Source organism: Hemibagrus wyckioides, linkage group LG28 (assembly GCF_019097595.1).
Source record: "Hemibagrus wyckioides isolate EC202008001 linkage group LG28, SWU_Hwy_1.0, whole genome shotgun sequence".
Taxonomy (NCBI): domain Eukaryota; kingdom Metazoa; phylum Chordata; class Actinopteri; order Siluriformes; family Bagridae; genus Hemibagrus; species Hemibagrus wyckioides.
The window spans coordinates 3,645,959-3,665,981 of record NC_080737.1 but is presented as its reverse complement, the minus strand read 5'-3'; the positions used below and the strand labels follow the sequence as shown (position 1 = coordinate 3,665,981).

Below are 20,023 nucleotides of genomic sequence, written 5' to 3'. Positions count from 1 at the left end.
GTAGAGGACAGTACAGTAGAGTACAGTAGAGTAGTGTAGAGGACAGTACAGTAGAGTACAGTAGAGTAGTGTAGAGGACAGTACAGTAGAGTACAGTAGAGTGGTGTAGAGGACAGTACAGTAGAGTACAGTAGAGTGGTGTAAAGTACAGTAGAGTGCAGTAGAGTAGTGTAGAGGACAGTACAGTAGAGTACAGTAGAGTAGTGTAGAGGACAGTACAGTAGAGTACAGTAGAGTGGTGTAGAGGACAGTACAGTAGAGTACAGTAGAGTGGTGTAAAGTACAGTAGAGTGCAGTAGAGTAGTGTAGAGGACAGTACAGTAGAGTACAGTAGAGTGGTGTAGAGGACAGTACAGTAGAGTACAGTAGAGTGGTGTAAAGTACAGTAGAGTGCAGTAGAGTAGTGTAGAGGACAGTACAGTAGAGTACAGTAGAGTGGTGTAGAGGACAGTACAGTAGAGTACAGTAGAGTGGTGTAAAGTACAGTAGAGTGCAGTAGAGTGGTGTAGAGGACAGTACAGTAGAGTACAGTAGAGTGGTGTAAAGTACAGTAGAGTACAGTAGAGTGGTGTAGCAGACAGTACAGTAGAGTACAGTAGAGTGGTGTAGTGGACAGTACAGTAGAGTACAGTAGAGTGGTGTAGTGGACAGTACAGTAGAGTGCAGTAGAGTGGTGTAAAGTACAGTAGAGTACAGTAGAGTGGTGTAGCAGACAGTACAGTAGAGTACAGTAGAGTGGTGTAGTGGACAGTACAGTAGAGTACAGTAGAGTACAGTAGAGTGGTGTAAAGTACAGTAGAGTGCAGTAGAGTGATGTAGCGGACAGTACAGTAGAGTACAGTAGAGTGGTGTAGCAGACAGTACAGTAGAGTACAGTAGAGTGGTGTAGAGGACAGTACAGTAGAGTACAGTAGAGTGGTGTAGCAGACAGTACAGTAGAGTACAGTAGAGTGGTGTAGAGGACAGTACAGTAGAGTACAGTAGAGTGGTGTAAAGTACAGTAGAGTACAGTAGAGTGGTGTAGCGGACAGTACAGTAGAGTACAGTAGAGTGGTGTAGAGGACAGTACAGTAGAGTACAGTAGAGTGGTGTAAAGTACAGTAGAGTACAGTAGAGTGGTGTAGCGGACAGTACAGTAGAGTACAGTAGAGTGGTGTAGCGGACAGTACAGTAGAGTACAGTAGAGTGGTGTAAAGTACAGTAGAGTGCAGTAGAGTGGTGTAAAGTACAGTAGAGTACAGTAGAGTGGTGTAAAGTACAGTAGAGTACAGTAGAGTGGTGTAGCGGACAGTACAGTAGAGTACAGTAGAGTACAGTAGAATGGTGTAGAGGACAGTAGAGTGGTGTAGAGTACAGTAGAGTGCAGTAGAGTGATGTAGAGGACAGTACAGTAGAGTACAGTAGAGTGGTGTAAAGTACAGTAGAGTACAGTAGAGGACAGTAGAGTGGTGTAAAGTACAGTAGAGTGCAGTAGAGTAGTGTAGAGGACAGTACAGTAGAGTACAGTAGAGTGGTGTAGAGTACAGTAGAGTGCAGTAGAGTGATGTAGAGGACAGTAGAGTACAGTAGAGTGGTGTAAAGTACAGTAGAGTACAGTAGAGGACAGTAGAGTGGTGTAAAGTACAGTAGAGTGCAGTAGAGTAGTGTAGAGGACAGTACAGTAGAGTACAGTAGAGTGGTGTAGAGGACAGTACAGTAGAGTACAGTAGAGTAGTGTAGAGGACAGTACAGTAGAGTACAGTAGAGTAGTGTAGAGGACAGTACAGTAGAGTACAGTAGAGTGGTGTAGAGGACAGTACAGTAGAGTACAGTAGAGTGGTGTAGAGTACAGTAGAGTACAGTAGAGTAGTGTAGAGGACAGTACAGTAGAGTACAGTAGAGTGGTGTAGAGTACAGTAGAGTACAGTAGAGTGGTGTAGAGGACAGTACAGTAGAGTACAGTAGAGTGCAGTAGAATGATGTAGAGGACAGTAGAGTGGTGTAGAGTACAGTACAGTAGAGTGGTGTAGAGTACAGTACAGTAGAGTGGTGTAGAGTACAGTAGAGTACAGTAGAGTAGTGTAGAGGACAGTACAGTAGAGTACAGTAGAGTGGTGTAGAGTACAGTAGAGTACAGTAGAGTAGTGTAGAGGACAGTACAGTAGAGTACAGTAGAGTAGTGTAGAGTACAGTAGAGTGCAGTAGAATGATGTAGAGGACAGTAGAGTGGTGTAGAGTACAGTAGAGTGGTGTAGAGTACAGTAGAGTACAGTAGAGTAGTGTAGAGGACAGTACAGTAGAGTACAGTAGAGTGGTGTAGAGTACAGTAGAGTACAGTAGAGTAGTGTAGAGGACAGTACAGTAGAGTACAGTAGAGTAGTGTAGAGTACAGTAGAGTGCAGTAGAATGATGTAGAGGACAGTAGAGTGGTGTAGAGTACAGTAGAGTGCAGTAGAATGATGTAGAGTACAGTAGAGTGGTGTAGAGTACAGTAGAGTGCAGTAGAGTGGTGTAGCGGACAGTACAGTAGAGTACAGTAGAGTGGTGTAGAGGACAGTAGAGTACAGTAGAGTGGTATAGAGTACAGTAGAGTACAGTAGAGTAGTGTAGAGTACAGTAGAGTGCAGTAGAATGATGTAGAGGACAGTAGAGTGGTGTAGAGTACAGTAGAGTGCAGTAGAATGATGTAGAGTACAGTAGAGTGGTGTAGAGTACAGTAGAGTAGTGTAGAGGACAGTACAGTAGAGTACAGTAGAGTAGTGTAGAGTACAGTAGAGTACAGTAGAGTGGTGTAGAGTACAGTAGAGTAGTGTAGAGGACAGTACAGTAGAGTACAGTAGAGTAGTGTAGAGTACAGTAGAGTGCAGTAGAATGATGTAGAGGACAGTAGAGTGGTGTAGAGTACAGTAGAGTGCAGTAGAGTGGTGTAGCGGACAGTACAGTAGAGTACAGTAGAGTGGTGTAGAGGACAGTAGAGTACAGTAGAGTGGTATAGAGTACAGTAGAGTTATACTATAGAAGAGAGAAGAGTATAGCTGAAAATGAGCAGGCAGAACCTGTACAATTCGCACAAGAAGCCACAACAGTTGTTTCTTCCTCTGTTTTATTATTGTATGAGTTTGTGTCACTGTCTGTGACTTGTGTGTGTGTTTCTGATGAAGAAACCCAACAGTCTCTAATGTTCTTCTGGAGACATTGTCAATAAATCCTCATAGTTATGAACATTTGATTTGTTTTTCAGTTTGTTGTCTTTTTGACTCCAATGAAACCTTCCACACTTTCCACACCGTTGCTACATCATGAACAGTGTCTGCTCTGTTGGTATCCTTAGGAGTTAAAAATAAGCTTGCACTGGTGAATGGTGAAATGCACTACGGTTTGTCCAGGCGAAGAAATCCAGCGAATGAACAATAACATGACTATCCTCTAGTGGTAATGCTCTCTCTCTCTCTCTCTCTCTCTCTCTCTCTCTCACACACACACACACACACACAATGACAATGATTATATCCAGAAATTATTACATTGAACCATTATTTATTGATATTATTATTAAGATACATTATGATACATATTTATGATACATATATATTGATATTATGTTTATCCATTGGTTTTTAGTCATTTAATCTAATATATCTAGTTTTGTTTGTTTGTTTTGCAAAGAATGTGCATGTTTAATATTATGTTACTCATGAACTCATTAAAGTTTTCGGCAGTTTTCGCCCATGTTCGTTAGTGTTCGGCGCTGACTGTATACGTCAGGTCATACGAATGAATTCGATTGGTTGCAAGCGCGTCCATGCAGCTGATTGGTCGAATTTACTCTCAACGACCTCATCCAAACCGGATGTTTTGTGTCTGAGGAGCTCATGGAAGAAACCGGGCCAATATGAAATGTGAATCGAAACTAACATTGTTTTGAATTCATACCGTATTTAACATTATCGTAATGGTATAGTTTATTTATTATCATGCTGCCAGACGCTGAAGGTTCGTGTCCGTTTGTAGAGGACAGTTTTAGTCGCTTTCCGTCACAGAGTAACATATACGGGCTGTGCCAAGCGGGAGAAGACGAGCTGCTGGCCGCGACACTTAAAGGAAAAGTGGTTTGTTTTCGGTACCAAGACCTGCAGCAAAAAATCCGACCTGTGGCTAAAGAGTTGCAGTTCACTTACATACCAGGTGACAACGTTAACTCATATTCACGCTTTGATAGTACCCGATTAAGTCTGGGAATCGACAGAGTCGACTCCAAAGAAACTTGAATCAAATATCCCTATGTTTCCTGGAGTCGACTCGGTTTCAGATTCAGGCCATGGGAGTCGGTTCCTAATATAATGTCATATTAATAAGCACACAATACACTGATATTACCTGTAGTACGATTGCCAAGAAGACTTAAAGAGGTTCTGCTGTAAATGTAATTATATTTACACAAAGAATACAATGAATTGGCAAAATCTGGTAAAGCTTCTTTTTGGAATCGATTCCCTTATTAATCTAAATATGAAGCACCTGGTGTTCAAAGCTGTATTTTATCCAGAAAAAAAGAAATGTCCCTTTAAATCAGATGGCTATCAACCAAGCCGTGTTTGGTGTCTGGAAGCAATAAACACACTGTCAAGGGTCCGTTAACTTTTGGCTTCATTAGTTTTATTTTAAAGTGTTTTGATACTTTATCTTCAAAACAGTTTCTTAAATATAAATAGTGATTTATTTCTCCGTTGACAGACGTGTGTATGTGTTTTTCCTTACAGTCGATGCTGAGATTGTGTCCATCGATGCGTTTAACAAGTCCGCCCCTAACAGAGGCCTGGTGGTGGGAATCACCTTCATTAAGGTTAACATCAAGACTCTTGAGATTATCAACCGATTCAGTCCTGCTCTTCAGTCTTGTTCTTTAAATTTATTCCTCTACACACACACACAAAAAAGCGCTAGTTATCAGAGACTTTTTAGATCAAATACCAGAGTTAAATAACAGGCTTTCTGTTATGTTATTTTTTCATTCTTTCTTTCTCTCAGGACTCGGGTGATAAAGCGACACCGTTCCTGAATATCTATTGTGAGTACGAGCCAGGGTCAGAGTTCAACCTGGAGTCCATCGCTCGTAGGTCACACAGCAACACATGCTTCATGTTATTATTATTATTAGTAGTAGTAGTAGAAGTTTCACCTGATTTATCCAGACTTTAAAATATTATGATAGGTTACTGCAGACTAAGAGGACAGCAGCATTCTCATGAGCTTAAGGCTGCATTCAGAAGCTCCCCCACTCGTATTTTTAAAGCTTTGAAAGTAATGTTTTATTACACATTTTATTTTATAAAGTCACTCAGGCTGAAAGCATCTGCTGAATAAATGTAAGCGTGAAGATTAATAGTGTTTGTTCCTCACAGAGAGCTGCCTGAACCTGGAGCTGCAGTTCACTCCCTTCCAGCTCTATCACACTGAGTGAGTGTCCACTTTAAGGTTTATGTATTAGAACACTTAGGTTTTTACCTTGTTCAAACTGGAGGCTGAGTGTACTGTGTTGGAGTGTGCACAGTAAAGTGTGTGTGTGTGTGTACGTGATGTGCAGGCTGCAGTATGAAGAGGGTCACAGAGAGACAGTATTCCTGCTCAGTGGACATGATCAGCGCATACACCTCTATAAAGAAGTAGGTTCTCTGTGTGTGTTTGCTTGCTTACTAAAGGCCATGAACTGATTTGTAGAATAATGTTTCCATCTGATTGGTTGAATAACCCCGCCCCCTCTCTCACTGACTGGCAGAATGCTTCTCTGCATCAGTTTGAGGAGCAGCCAGTCGAGCGTTTCTTCCCCGAGCTGACCGATCTGCCCAGCAAGTGAGCGTTTGCTTGCTCTAAAGTTGTAAAAGCTCTTAGATGTGATTTTTATTCCCACTCAGCAGAAGGGATGTGATCATAAAGTCTGATGACTTCAGTCCTGTCCAAGCTGATGTTTCTTTTGGTCACAACTCCAAGATGGATTTATTTAAAGGAATATTTAAATAAAGTTTTTTATGCTAAATTTTTACATTAACTATAGTTATATAGTGTATGTACATTACCCCTTCGAATAATGGGGCACAAACTGTGTGTGTGTAGTGTGTTGTGGATGAACGTTTTAAGTATTGATGGTGGTCACCGGCTCACGGCTTTTGGCTGTCAGAGCGGCTGTGTGGGGCTCGCACTCGTCAACCAGAGAGGACCTGGTAATACACACACACAATCATACACAAATGACATACAATGATATAAACACAGATTTGAATACAGTTTTTTTGTACAGTTCACACATTGCTGTGTGTGTGTTCATCCAGAGATCCTCCAGAGTTGGCGTTTGCAGCAGGACAGTCCCATATCCACAGTATTACTCTTCCCTCTGAAGGTGGCGGCCCAGAACAGCAACCCAGCCGGTGGGTCTGTGTGTGTGTGTGTTTGTAATAGTCCTGTATAATTGGCCATGTTTGTAGGGTATATTTAAGATCACTTGTGTGTGTGTGTGTGTGTGTGTATGCGTTTGTATATATATGTGTGTGTGCAGAAGATCAGAGGAATCCTTTAATACAGTATAACCTGTTGGTGAGCAGCACTATAGAGATGGCCGTGGTTTACAGGTGAGGCTCCGATGTATTTTTTTAACCTAAACTATCAGCTGATATTCTTGATTATCGTCCAGGTCTGCTGCTGAATGTGTGTTAGGAGGTTGTTGTGTAGATGATGTGAAGCTTGAGTGTGTGTGTGTGTGTGGTCAGAGATGTAGAGCAGTATGGTGTGAGCAGGGCAGTGTGTTTAGCAGGCAGTGATCAGTGCGATGCTGTGCTGTGTGCTCTCCTTATCGACCTGGACTTTGACGGACAGCTGGAGGTGCTGCTGGGAACGTATGGACAGGTACGCGCACACACACACACACACACACACACACTCTCACTCACTCGCTGGATAAATGCTTGCATTTGTCCTCCACAGGACCTGCTTTGCTACAAATTCCAGCAGCCTACAGACAGCACAGATGGGCGGTTCCAGCTCATGTGGAGGCGGAGCTTCAAGAGCCCCCTGCTCTCAATCATCTACTTGGACCTGACTGGGGATGGATTGAAGGAGCTGGCCATTCTGACCATAAAAGGACTACATATATTACAGGTCCCTGTTAATTCATGCAGAAATTCACAACAAATTGTTTTAAGTAAAAACAAATAAAATATACAGTGAGTGTACCAGTTTTACTGGCTGTTTTACATTGATTTCTCATATTTAACATGCTAATAGCTTGTTAGTAAAAAGAAACTTTCTTTAAAATAGTGCCTTATGGTGTGCCACACGGTTCTTTTCTAGGCCCCTTTCTATTATTATTCACACTGAATGTATTTTGTCCACAATAATAGTCTGCCTGATTCACTTATCCCTCATATTTTTCTTTCTCTCTGTGTCTCTCTACAGCATAGTCTCAGCAGCACGGCTGATCTCGTTCTGCAGCGACTGGCCAACAGAGTGGCGAAGCTCTCTACTGACACTGAAATCCAGCCAGTTACAAATAAAGACTCTGAACAGACTGAACAATGATCACATCTGGAACATTTCATCCTGAAACCCTCCTGTACACGCTTGCAATGGCACTATGGGATGTGGGCAGCCATTTCAGATTTGCCACTACAGTCGCTACAATAATACTAACATTAACATTAGAACTCGACCCTGTGATTGTTTGTTGTCATTATGCGAGTGATCATAAGTGGCTTGTGGACTGTGTGTTACCCACAATGCACTGCAAGTAGACAAAACAACACTGACAGGTGGCTGCCAACTGCGAGTTGGTTTACAATCTAATATTTACATCATTGTTGAATGAAGTGTAGTACAATGCTGCTATCCTCTCTACAACATACAGCCACAGGGCATTTTTTATTGCATCTTTGCTTTCTCCTAATCATTTCATGTTGATTCCACATCCAGTGAAACACTGATATAAGCTAACAGCATTAACTATCTGATCGTGTGCAGCTTGTCATCATGTGTCCCAAACCTTTTTATTAAGCAGTATCTTATATTAATTTGATATATTATAAATCATAATATTGCACATGTGAACGACATGATATATGAACAATAACTCCAGGAATTTCACAAATAAATAACTGATCATTCTCTACTGAAACTTATTGTACACTTTATTTCCAAAAGTTTTGGGACGTCTGCCTTTACCTGCACATGAATGTAATATGGAGTTGTCCTGCCCTTTGCAGCTATAACAGCTTCAACTCTTCTGGGAAGGCTTTCCACAAGGTTTAGGAATGTGTTTATGGGAATTCTTGACCGTTCCTCTAGAAGTGCGTTTGTGAGGTCAGGCACTGATGTCGGACGAGAAGGTCTCTGCTCTAATTCATCCCAAAGGTGTTCTGTGGGGTTGAGGTCAGGACTCTGTGCAGGCCAGTCAAGTTCCTCCACACCAAACTCACTTATCCATGTCTTTATGGACCTTGCTTTGGTCACTGGTGTACAGTCATGTTGGAACAGGAAGGGGTCATCCCCAAACTGTTCCCACAAAGAGCATGAAATTGTCCAAAATGTCTTGGTATGAAGCTGAAGCATTAAGAGTTCCTTTCACTGGAACTAAGAGGTCAAGCCCAACCCCATGAATTCAATTAATTAATTCAATGATTTGGAGGGGTGTCCCAAAACTTTTGCCAATATAATGTACTATTTCAAATGGTATTCAATGCACATAGTGGGGTTTTTTTTTTATAGCTGCAGAAATAAAATATATTTACTGAATATTTCGAAGGAATATTTTATTTTTATGTTTTACAGTGTTGTATCTAGTATCAGAACAGTTCTGACTACAAGCCAATGAAAACGACGCATGGGAGGAGTCGAAACGCGGCGGGCCCCGCCCCCTGGGCTTTTGTGCTTTTGCAGTCAGTTCCTCGTCTCATTTTTCCGCTTCGCAGTTTGTCCTCGCCGCAGCTGCCGTCCTTCCGCTCCCATTTTAAAAGCTGTATTCGGGACAAGATGGCTGCCGCAACGAGTCGCTACTATAGTGAGGGTGGAAGGGCCACTAAAAGGCAAAAAACGGACAGCGACGGAATGACCACGGTATGTGTGTTTTATAATCGCTGACTCAGCTTTGCATTTGGTTTAAGACAAAAAATAAATAAATCCTGCTTTGTGTAACAGGAGAAAGTGCGTCCGCTAGTCGACATGCTAACACGCTAGCTGTTCTTTTTTGTTTAGCCGATTAGCTGCGGTGAATATTTGCAAAATATATGTTCACATTTTATATTTTATATATCAATCGGTGTCTTTTTTTGTTGTTTGTTTCTATTCTGCATCCTTTTTGTGTGTGTGTGTTTTTTTGTCTTTTTTTGTGCTCGCTGAAGGCTTTTCCGTGTGGGAGGAGATTTCGCTCAGCTCATTGTTCCTAAAGCCACGTTAGCAAGCCAGCATGGACCGCTAGATGCTAACGATCATTTACACACACACATTTATACAACTCAACTAGAAATAGATCTTTGTACCCAGAAAGCAAGATTATGTAATTCAAGCAGGCTTGTTTTGTGAAAAAAAAAAACAAGGTTGAGGTCATTAGCCCTGATTGCACGTATAATGTATTGCTTCTGTCTTTAGCTGATTTTCCTGGCTGCTAGGTTCTCCTTAATTCCTAATAAATTGACCTGAAATGTCTCTCATATTGTACCTGACATTTTGTATTGTGTAAATATCCTTACAGTTTCTTAAACTCACCGGTATTTGACCTCTGACCTGTGTGTTTATGTTTAGGAGGTTTATGAGGACCCTCATAAGCCCCTGCCCTCTCTGGTGGTGCACATCAGGGGTCTGGTGGACGGCATTACCGAGTCTGACCTGGTGGAGGCGCTGCGCGAGTTCGGCACCATCAGGTACGACGCACACAGTGCTTTCACATACACTACATTGCCAAAAGTTTTGGGACACCCCTCCAAATCATTGCATTCAGGGCTTGGGCCCGGCCCCTTCGTTCCAGTGAAAGAAGCTCTCAGTGCTTCGGCCTACCAAGACATTTTGGGCAATTTTACAACATGACTGAGCTCCAGTGCACAAAGCAGGGTCATGGATGTGTGAGTTTGGTGTGGAGGAACTTAACTGCCCTGCACAAAGTTCCGGGTCAGGCTTTCTTGTCCAAAGTGGGATGCCCGCATTTACATTCACATGAATGTAATATGGAGTTGGCCCTTTCTTTACAGCTATAACAGCTTCAACTCGTCTGGGAAGGCTTTCCACAAGGTTTAGGAGTGTTTCTGGGAATTTTTCTCTAGAAGCGCATTTGTGAGGTCAGGCAGTGGTGTTGGTTGAGAAGACCTGGCTTGTGGTCTCCATTCTAATTTATCCCAAAGGCGTTCTATCGAGTTAAGGTCAGGCCAGTCAAGTTCCTCCACACCAAACTCGCTCTTCCATGTCTTTATGGACTTCATGCTTTGTGCACTGGTGTGTGGTCATGTTGGGACAGAAAAGTTGGGAGCATGAAATTGTCCAAAATGCCCTGGTACGCTGAAGCATGAAGAGTTCCTTTCACTGGAACTAGGAGGGCAGCCCAACCCCTCAGAAACAACACCTGAACTCAATGATTTGGAGGGGTGTCCCAAAACTTTTGGTGATGCAGTGTACGTAATGTTTATTACAGTTAATGTAATGTTTGTTATAATTCATGCACAAGACCTGTTCTTTCCTGTTTGTGACTATTTGTGCATGTGTGTGTGTTAGCTATGTGGTGCTGATGCCGAACAAGCGTCAGGCCCTGGTGGAGTATGAGGACATGGGCGGCTCATGCAATGCTGTGACGTATGCCAATGACAACCAGGTGTACATTGCTGGTCGTCCCTGCTATATCAACTATTCCACCAGCCAGAAAATCTCTCGACCCGGGGACTCGGGTGACGCCCCCAGTGTTAACAACATCCTGCTCTTCACCATCATGAACCCCATCTACCCTATTACCACGGTAACATTCCCTAACATGCCCACTGGTAGTTAGAATGTGCATGCCCTGATGAGAAAATGGTATCTAAATGTCTTACTGGCTGTTTTGCAGGACGTGTTGTATACCATCTGTAATAACTGCGGCCCTGTGCAGAGGATTGTGATCTTCAGGAAGAACGGCGTCCAGGCCATGGTGGAATATCCTTCATAAACGGATTGAAGTGTCCCATGATTCATGCCATTTCTAGAACAGTTTATAATCTTGTTATATTATAATGTTCTGTATGGTGGGGCATTGGTTTAATGTTTTTCTTCGCTCTGTTCCGCAAAGGCAGACTGTTATTTCCTTAACTTGCTCACATTTGATTCAGTCCAAAGTGCTCAAAGAGCAAAAGCATCACTCAATGGAGCCGATATCTACTCCGGCTGCTGCACCCTCAAGATCGAGTATGCCAAGGTCAGTGATTCCGCATTCACCCTGTGTACACTAATCTATAGTTATATTGACAGACAAATTATTTTAATCCACAATTCCACTTGAGGCCACGCCTCCCAGTCGAGTCTCTACTGAAGGTTTTTTCCCTCTCCCCGCAGCCGACTCGACTTAACGTGTTCAAGAATGATCAGGACACTTGGGATTACACCAACCCAAGTCTGAGTGGCCAAGGTAAAGCACATGCACTGATCCCGGCGATAGTTATGTGGTTAAACTTCCTGTAGTGACATCACTGTGGAATTCACAAAAGGTCACTTCACAGTGGTGTCATTTCAGTCCATTTTTTTTCATGCACAGGCGTGCGCACACAGTCGTTCGGTTCGAGCTGGTACACACAAGCTGACACATGATGTAGCCTCTTCTTTTCACCACCGGTTCGCATGTCACCCGTGTCGTGTCGAAAAACACACAAGCATGCGTCGCACTCGGTAGAGGAACCCTCCCTTCCCTCGCTCACTGTTAGTCACTCCGCATGGCACTGCACCCAGAGCACACAACATGGTGGAGACTTTTATCTTATAAATTTGTTGGTCTTAAAAGCAAACTTCTTTCTGAAATGCTAATTAGACAAAGGACCACTTAGTTTTATGCTAATGTAAGCATGCTAACTGGTCCTTTGTTTTATCAGTTTATACAGAGCTTTCATATAAAGATTGTTGCTACAAATTGATTACTTTATAGTTCAAGTTTCATGATTGGTTTAAACTGCTGCCTGATCCAAAAGTAAAGAAAAACTGGGTGGGTGCTGGAGCTTGTTGCTCCCTCTAGATCCAAAATGAAGAGAGAAAAGCTAGGTCATGGGTTTTGTTTAAGGAAAATGGCATTGTCGTGTGTGTGTGTATTTTTTTGGCTACAATGGTCTATACAGGCTGCTGGATGAAGGGTTTCAGTCGTTCAGGTCACAGAACTTATTGGTAGAAATGGCTTCTATTCATCTGAGGGGCTTCATCAGTTCTGTAGAATGGTGTGAAAATGGTTTTAGTGAAACTCCAGGCCACATGATGGCCATTGAATTCCCAGAGGTGTGAATTTGCAGTGAAGGTGGTGAGTTGATAACGAGCGTCCCATTCGCACCTCTTTCCAAACGGGCGTTTCCTGTCGCTCATTTCATATGCATGTGTATTTAAATGCAAGTTTCAGCTCCGTCATCACCTTGGAGTAGTCTTCCATTCTAGTTTGTATTTTGAGGTGTTAGTAGAACTAACTAAGCCCCTTGGATGAGTAGTGAACTCCAGTAAGCCTGACTTTAAAAAAATATATTTTTCTATTGTTTCATTTAGTTAGTGAAGCTAGTAATTTGAGCATTTTCAACAGTTTCATTGTGATTTAGTAAGCAAGGAAATGAGTATCACTAGTGCCTGCGAAACATTTCGGTCATTTTGCCTACAATACAAAACACACAGGACATTTTTCAAGCGGCATTCATATACCCCAAAATGAGCATTCTACAGAAAACACACCAAACATGCTACTCTTCAAACACTCTGGAATAATCACATGGAGACACATCTTAAACGTCAAACATCACATGGAACAGGAACACTTCAGAACAGGTGACATGTTTCATCTCCTCGACAAGACGACTACCCGCTCTGATTTAGCACCGTATCTGGGGGATGGTCTTTTTCTTGGCAAATAAATTGCTGCCAGTCACAGAAGATTTTTTCCCCCTTAACACATCACCACAAGTCAAGCGGCAAACATGACATGCAGACACTAAGACAGATTGTAAGAAGAGGTGGGAGGATCATACCTTGTGTTTATTCCCTGTTTGCTGTCTTAATGTCTTGTTTCTTTGGTGTGCGGGCTATTTTTTTATTTTTATTTTTGCTATCGTCACGCCACATTTTTTTGAGTTCTGAGCAGACATTGCCATTCCACTTCCAAGATTTCAACATCACCAGGGTCAGAGCTTTGCCATGGCACGCTGAGCTCACATTACCACAACAGCACACAGAGTCCAAGACTGTTGCCACACCACACAGAGATCGTCACAACATGGCAGGACGACACACCCCCACCCCAGGATCATCAGTGCACATTTACGTCAGGATCACCACGATACTAATGCTACAAGCAGACACTACCCATGCCGACAAGTCGAGATCGTCATTGCTCACCACACCGAGCAGATTTTTCTCTATAGATGCCATGAACCGCATGTCACGACGTCACACCCTCTAGTTCAATTTGTCGTAGTCACCGCACAGACATAGTGCACGTCAAGCTTCAACATCGTCATGACAACACATCAAGCATCACAGTAAGCCACCGGGACATCACTGCGGCCAACACTACATTTACAGCACATGGAAAGGATCACTGAAGTGTACATGAAGACACGAGCACCGAACATGTAGCTAGAGCCTCGTCATCCTTCCTTAAGCCCTCTCACTCTTTGAGGAATCAGGTCCTTCTCTGTCTCTCTTTCTCCTCTCTCTCACCTCCCTCTCTTTGCTAACTCTTTCACCCTGAGAGCGGCGATTCGTGTTCTGACTGCTGTTACGCCTTCCGTGTGACACAGGTTCGGATTAGCTTGGCCGCTACAGTGGCGTCTGTCCTCAAAACCGCCGCTGTGTCTGCAGCCCCTCCATCTGAACGGTAAGCACTGTGTGTGTGCCTGGTAACCACTCAAGGCAGCCTCAAAGCACTTGGAAGTCTAAGTAAAGCACAATGGAGAACGAAAGCCGATGCCTGGGAATCGAATCTTTGGGTTGAAGGAACAGGTTTACGGGCAAAGCATCTCTCGTTCAACCAGTAACACCTTGGATTCTCATATCACTGTAAGTAAGTACCGCCGTCAAAACACCCTGACTTGCTGAATCGTGCCAGTTGTGTGGCCTTTCAGCCCTGGCAGCTTGCATACAGCATGAGTTGCCCCTTTTAAACCCGTTGCTAGCCATGCTTGGTGTGCCTGCTGAAAGACCTTTTTAATGCCTCAAATAAAGATTATTCCCATTCTACACACTAAAAAAAAAGGTGCAGTCTTGATTTTCATTAACTCCCTTCACATAGGCTTTCAAGAAACGTGTTGGTCCTTGTTAAAATGAACAAGGCAAGAATCAGTTTGAATAATGACCTTGATAACTACCGGAATCCAAATTATTTGTGCTTTTTAATCAGTAAATGTTTGCTCATTGTTCTTGTTGGTCCCATGGTCCATAAAAAGATGACTATCAACTGGTGGTTCCAGTTGACGTTCTTGTAGAGCAATTGCACTTCATGTTTTTGGTGCATTGGAGCAGTAAATCATAGTGACCGTAGCCAGTAATGGGGGTCTAGGAGCTCATGTATAAGAGGGCAGATGGTGCTTTCCTCAGTGTGTGTTATGGTGCCCTGCGCTGCAACATGAGCGCCAGAAGAAGGTGTGGTTGGATGGTTTCACATGTCTTGGATAAAGCACATGTTGGCCTTCACCTTCACCGCTTGGTAACTGTTATATATTGAGCTGGCTCATTGGAGGGAAACGGCAGATGACTAAACCGAGGAAAAACACTGGGGAAAATAAGAAAAATCTTGGGGATATTGGTGGTTAGTTTCCAAACGCCAACCATAAATGAACCCAATTGCTGGAGAAGATGGGACAGATTCCTTATAGGGTTTACTGAACCTAGTTATGATACTGTAAGGTTGCCTTAGCTGTCATTATTTTCAAATGCAAGCTAGTATGATGTCTGGCCATGTGACAAGAAGCGTGTGTCCAAATAAAAACCTCTCGGGTATTTAGCTAGTTAGCTTGCCCTTCAGTTCAAGTGCTTTCAATAACAGTAACCAGCAAAAGTGCAGTGGGTACATTGGTAGTGTTGTACAGGAAATAAATAGATCTTTAGATCTGCTACACTTATTTATTTACTGTAAAGTTTGTTTTTCCTGTGGTTTTTTTTATGCATGTCTGATGTGTGTATACCTGTGTCTGTACAGATGCTGATTCAGATGGCAATTGGAACAGTTCTCAAGGTGTGTTTTGAGATTTGAGTCTGAGATTTTTTTTTAAACTAAACCTGTATGGATGGGTAATTAGTTTGAACTATAAACAAACATCTCTCCATGTTCTTACCTCAATAATCTTCTTTTCAACATATTTACCATGGTGTTTATCTAGATGTTGCCCCACCATGTGGTGTTTACAGCTAATGCAGTTATAGGCTCTCCTGCATGCCAGTCACAGCTGCACAGCCCCTCCCTTTTTTAGTCTGTTAATCTGATTGGTTCTTGTGTGCTGCCCTTCAAGCTGATTGGCTCTGGTGTGTATGTATGTGTGTTCTCTCTGTCAGACCCCACCACAAATCCAAACAAGCGCCAGAGGCAGCCAGCTCTGCTTGGAGACCACCCACCCGAATATGGTTAGTCACCATCACTGACACACACTCACACTGCTTAGCCCCGCCCACTTTAATACAAGGTAACTTTAATGATGCACCTGCTGCGCATGGCCGAGCTCTGCACAAAATCACCCAGGATATAATGGTACTTGATTTGACTCAGGATTTTAATCAGGATCAGCCAACATGAATGTGACTTGGGTTGCATGATTTTCCTTTTAAGACATACACTCTGAGAGCGCACTTGTTTGCATACGTGTATGATCTTTAAGGATATGTCTACAATCTGATTCACTGTGAATAGACAAGCTCTTACCTCAGCCGGTGATTGACCAGTCCAAGTATGAGCACCTCTGACATGCTATCTTGACTTTATATGAGACTGTAACATCATACTAAAGGAAATCAGTAGATAGATGTCTTACAAGTTTGTGAGGTGGGAGGGACATGTTAATTCTGATCTCTGCTCCCGTGTCATGCCATTGAGTAAATGGGCAAACAGTGGGGAAAGACATGTTACCAGTTTAAGTCTGCCAAAAATTGTGTAAAGTTTTAATTTGAGTAACAATTTTGCGGATGATTCTCCGTTTCCATTTAGCTATCTGTAGGAACTAGCATGTGATTAGAAAAAAGGATACGGTAATATATCTTGGCTAGCTTCAGCTAAAAAGATTATTGGAATACAGCAGTATTAAAGTAGGTGGGTCTTTTTTTTTTTTTTTTTTTTTTAAAGTGTAAAATAGCACAGTGCCATCTGCATTTCCTCTGTTGTATTGTTTCCTGTAGGTGGTCCCCAGAGTGGTTATGGTCACTACGACGAAACTTACGGTCCTCCTCCTCCACATTATGAGGGCCGGAGGATGGGGCCACCTCTGGGCCGGACCCGTGGCGGACCTCGTTACGGAGGCCCTCAGTATGGTCACGGCCCTCCCCCCGACTACGCTGCTCAGGCAGACTCTCCGGTCATCATGGTTTACGGTCTTGACCCTTTCAAGATTAATGCAGACCGCATTTTCAACGTCTTCTGTCTTTATGGCAATGTTGAGCGGGTGAGTTTCCTCATACCGACATCTTTTTAAACTAAATTCCACACTGAAGTTTTTCGGTTGCTGAGTATAGAAATAGTTGTTCTTAACTTAATTAAAAACAAAAGCTGACATGACATTTAATCATCAGTTTTAGATGTTTGAGAGATCAAATTGAAATTTCTATCCATTTCACACACACTGGCACGATGAAATAAATGCCAATATCTGGATTTTGACTCAAGTATCAGATGGCAGATGTAAGATTTTGGCATTAGTTTGCTTGACTTAGTTTATATATCCAAGTAGTTTTGACCTAAGTTTTAGACAGTTAATTGAGAGTAATTAACATGTGCTGCATTTGTGCAGGTGAAGTTCATGAAGAGTAAGCCTGGTGCTGCAATGGTGGAGATGGGGGACTGTTACGCAGTGGAGAGAGCTATCTCCCATCTCAACCACACCATGCTCTTTGGACAGAAACTCAACATTTGGTATGTTTCTACTGATCTAGAAAAAGCTTAGCCTTTTTTTTTGTTCCCTAACAACAGTGCTGTTCTAAGTTTTGAATAACTATAACATTATGACCACCTGCCTAATATTGTGTTGGTCCCCCTTTTGATGCCAAAACAGCCTTGACCCACCTAACATATCCCACCCACTAACAGGTGAGAACCCCTAATCTGAGCTGGTTTTTTTAAAGCAAAGGCTCTTGTATGCTATTGTGCCTGATAACTTCCCCTGTTTCTACCATTACTCTGCTACTGATAGGATAGATTAAGATTAGTAGACCGATCCTGTGTATGTAATGTGCCGTTTCCTGTGGTGCAGCGTGTCGAAACAGCAGGCTATAATCCCTGGCCAGTCATACCAGCTGGAGGATGGCAGTACTAGCTTCAAGGATTTCCATGGCAGCAGGAACAACCGCTTCAGCACCCCTGAACAGGCAGCCAAGAACCGCATCCAGAGGCCCAGTAACGTCCTGCACTTCTTTAACGGGCAGCCGGACAGCTCAACAGAGATCTTCGCCCAGGTAGCCAAATGGTCGTTGACCATCCCTAGTGTCTCTTATTTTTCCTCTCTGGTTTTATTAAATTATTAAAGACATTGTGGATTAAACTGTTATCGTTCCCCCTGCAGATCTCTGAAGAGCTTGCCATCAAGCCCCCAAACAGTGTCAAACTTTTCACAGGAAAAAGTAAGTCTTGGTGTTTTTAAACCTGTTTTATTTGACGTGTGCTGCATCATTTCCCTATATTCACCTGTGTATTTTGTGTCCATCTGGAGGAATGTGACATCCACTACTCAGCAGGTTTCCATGTTCTTGTTTAGGATGTCAATGCTACAAAACTGTTCTTTCACTAAAGTTTTTACTCTTCTTTGACTGTAACCATGGTTACAATCAATTTATTGTGTTGCTTTAGGTGAGAGGAGTGCGTCGGGTCTGTTGGAATGGGAGAGCATCAACGATGCGATGGAAGCTCTCTCTGTAATGAACCACTATCAAATGAAAAATCCAAGTGCGTATCCCCAAAACAAGAGCTGCACATCATGCTTTTTTTTTTTTTCCTTGCATAAGAAAATGGTTTTGACTGAAAGTATAAACTCTCCTCTTTATTTTCTTTTAGCTGGACCGTACCCCTTCACTCTGAAACTCTGCTTCTCCACGGCCCAGAATGCTAACTAAAGCCTTGATGACCTCTGACCCCCTCCTTCACAGTGTGTCCCAAGATGGCTCTCTGTTGTTTTAAGTACAAATAGTGTTCCTACGTGATGATTTTTTTTTATTTTAATTTTTTTTTATTGTTGTATAAGCTCTTTTTTCCTGCCCTGTATACCAAGGCAAATTAAGAAATAAATCAAAAGTGATGTTTTTGTTCTCTAAATAAAAGCCATTATTAAACCCAGTTGGAATAACTTTATTTACACTTGGGCTGCTTATTTCCTGACTGAAACTTTCTTGCTAAGCTTGAGTTAGAGCTATTAAGATTACATGATGGTACACTGATTAGCATCATTTTTGTGGTTTAGCTAACTAGCTATTTTTCCTATAAATAAAATATTCTGGCTGAAATAACTTTTAATCTAATGATAAATGATTTGGACATAATACTACACAGGACATTTCAATTAACATTTTTAAGCTCTTGTGTAAAAAAAAAAAAAAACCTCAAATAGTGCAATGGGTTGTACTTGAGCCGATATCCTATGTCAAAAGCATGAAAGAAATCGAACCTAAAATGATGCAGACATTTTGAACTGGGACAGTGATCCACTTCTATAGCTATTTACTTCTATAGCTATTTTGGTGCAAATAGCACTGCTATTTGCACCAAATAGCCATAACCATGAGAGAAGTGAGTGAAGGCTGGCCCGTGTAATCCAATCTAACAGATGAGCTACTGTTGCTCAAACTGCTGAAGAGGTTAATGCTGGTTCTGATAGAAAGGTGACCAGTGCATCACAGTTTGTTGCTTATGGGACTGCATAGCTGTAGACCAGTCAGGGTGCCCACGCTGACCCCTGTGCACCGCCGAAAATGCCAACAATGAGCACGTGAGCATCAGAACTGGACCACGGAGCAATGGAAGAAGGGGGCCTGGTCTGATGAATGACGTTTTCTTTTCTTCCTGCATCTAATATCAACTTTGAGGACAAAATGTTCACTTGCTGCCTAATACACTATATTGCCAAAAGTATTCGCTCACCCATCCAAATAATCAGAATCAGGTGTTCCAATCACTTCCATGGCCACAGGTGTATAAAATCAAGCACCTTTAGGCATGCAGACTGTTTTTACAAACATTTGTGAAAGAAGCTCAGTGAATTCCAGCGTGGAACTGTGATAGGATGCCACCTGTGCAACAAATCCAGTCGTGAAATTTCCTCGCTCCTAAATATTCCAGTCAGCTGTATTATAAGAACGTGGAAGTGTTTGGGAACGACAGCAACTCAGCCACGAAGTGGTAGGCCACGTAAACTGACGGAGCGGGGTCAGCGGATGCTGAGGCGCATAGTGCGAAGAGGTCGCCAACTTTCTGCAGAGTCAATCGCTACAGACCTCCAAACTTCATGTGGCCTTCAGATTAGCTCAAGAACAGTGCGCAGAGAGCTTCATGGAATGGGTTTCCATGGCCGAGCAGCTGCATCCAAGCCATACATCACCAAGTGCAATGCAAAGCGTCGGATGCAGTGGTGTAAAGCACGCCGCCACTGGACTCTAGAGCAGTGGAGACGCGTTCTCT

At 42.7% G+C, this 20,023-nt stretch overlaps 2 protein-coding genes across 2 annotated transcripts; both read left to right on the top strand.

Annotated features, from left to right (window-relative positions):
- Window positions 1-3,817: 3,817 nt before the first annotated feature.
- On the top strand, window positions 3,818-8,757 carry kptn (kaptin (actin binding protein)). Its single transcript, XM_058383703.1, has 12 exons — window positions 3,818-4,164; window positions 4,740-4,822; window positions 5,008-5,092; window positions 5,382-5,436; window positions 5,564-5,642; window positions 5,756-5,829; window positions 6,091-6,197; window positions 6,306-6,401; window positions 6,530-6,602; window positions 6,741-6,876; window positions 6,955-7,128; window positions 7,426-8,757. Exons 1-12 carry the CDS (start codon window positions 3,954-3,956, stop codon window positions 7,546-7,548), a joined length of 1,296 nt encoding a protein of 431 aa, XP_058239686.1. The 5' UTR covers window positions 3,818-3,953; the 3' UTR covers window positions 7,549-8,757.
- A 158-nt stretch (window positions 8,758-8,915) lies between these two features.
- hnrnpl (heterogeneous nuclear ribonucleoprotein L) lies at window positions 8,916-18,685 on the top strand. The gene is made up of 14 exons (XM_058383701.1): window positions 8,916-9,078; window positions 9,763-9,881; window positions 10,723-10,960; window positions 11,051-11,138; window positions 11,301-11,395; window positions 11,533-11,605; window positions 15,356-15,391; window positions 15,709-15,777; window positions 16,543-16,805; window positions 17,151-17,272; window positions 17,610-17,811; window positions 17,919-17,976; window positions 18,203-18,298; window positions 18,407-18,685. The coding sequence occupies exons 1-14, from the start codon at window positions 8,995-8,997 to the stop codon at window positions 18,463-18,465; spliced, it is 1,602 nt and encodes a 533-aa protein (XP_058239684.1). The 5' UTR covers window positions 8,916-8,994; the 3' UTR covers window positions 18,466-18,685.
- Window positions 18,686-20,023: the final 1,338 nt, after the last annotated feature.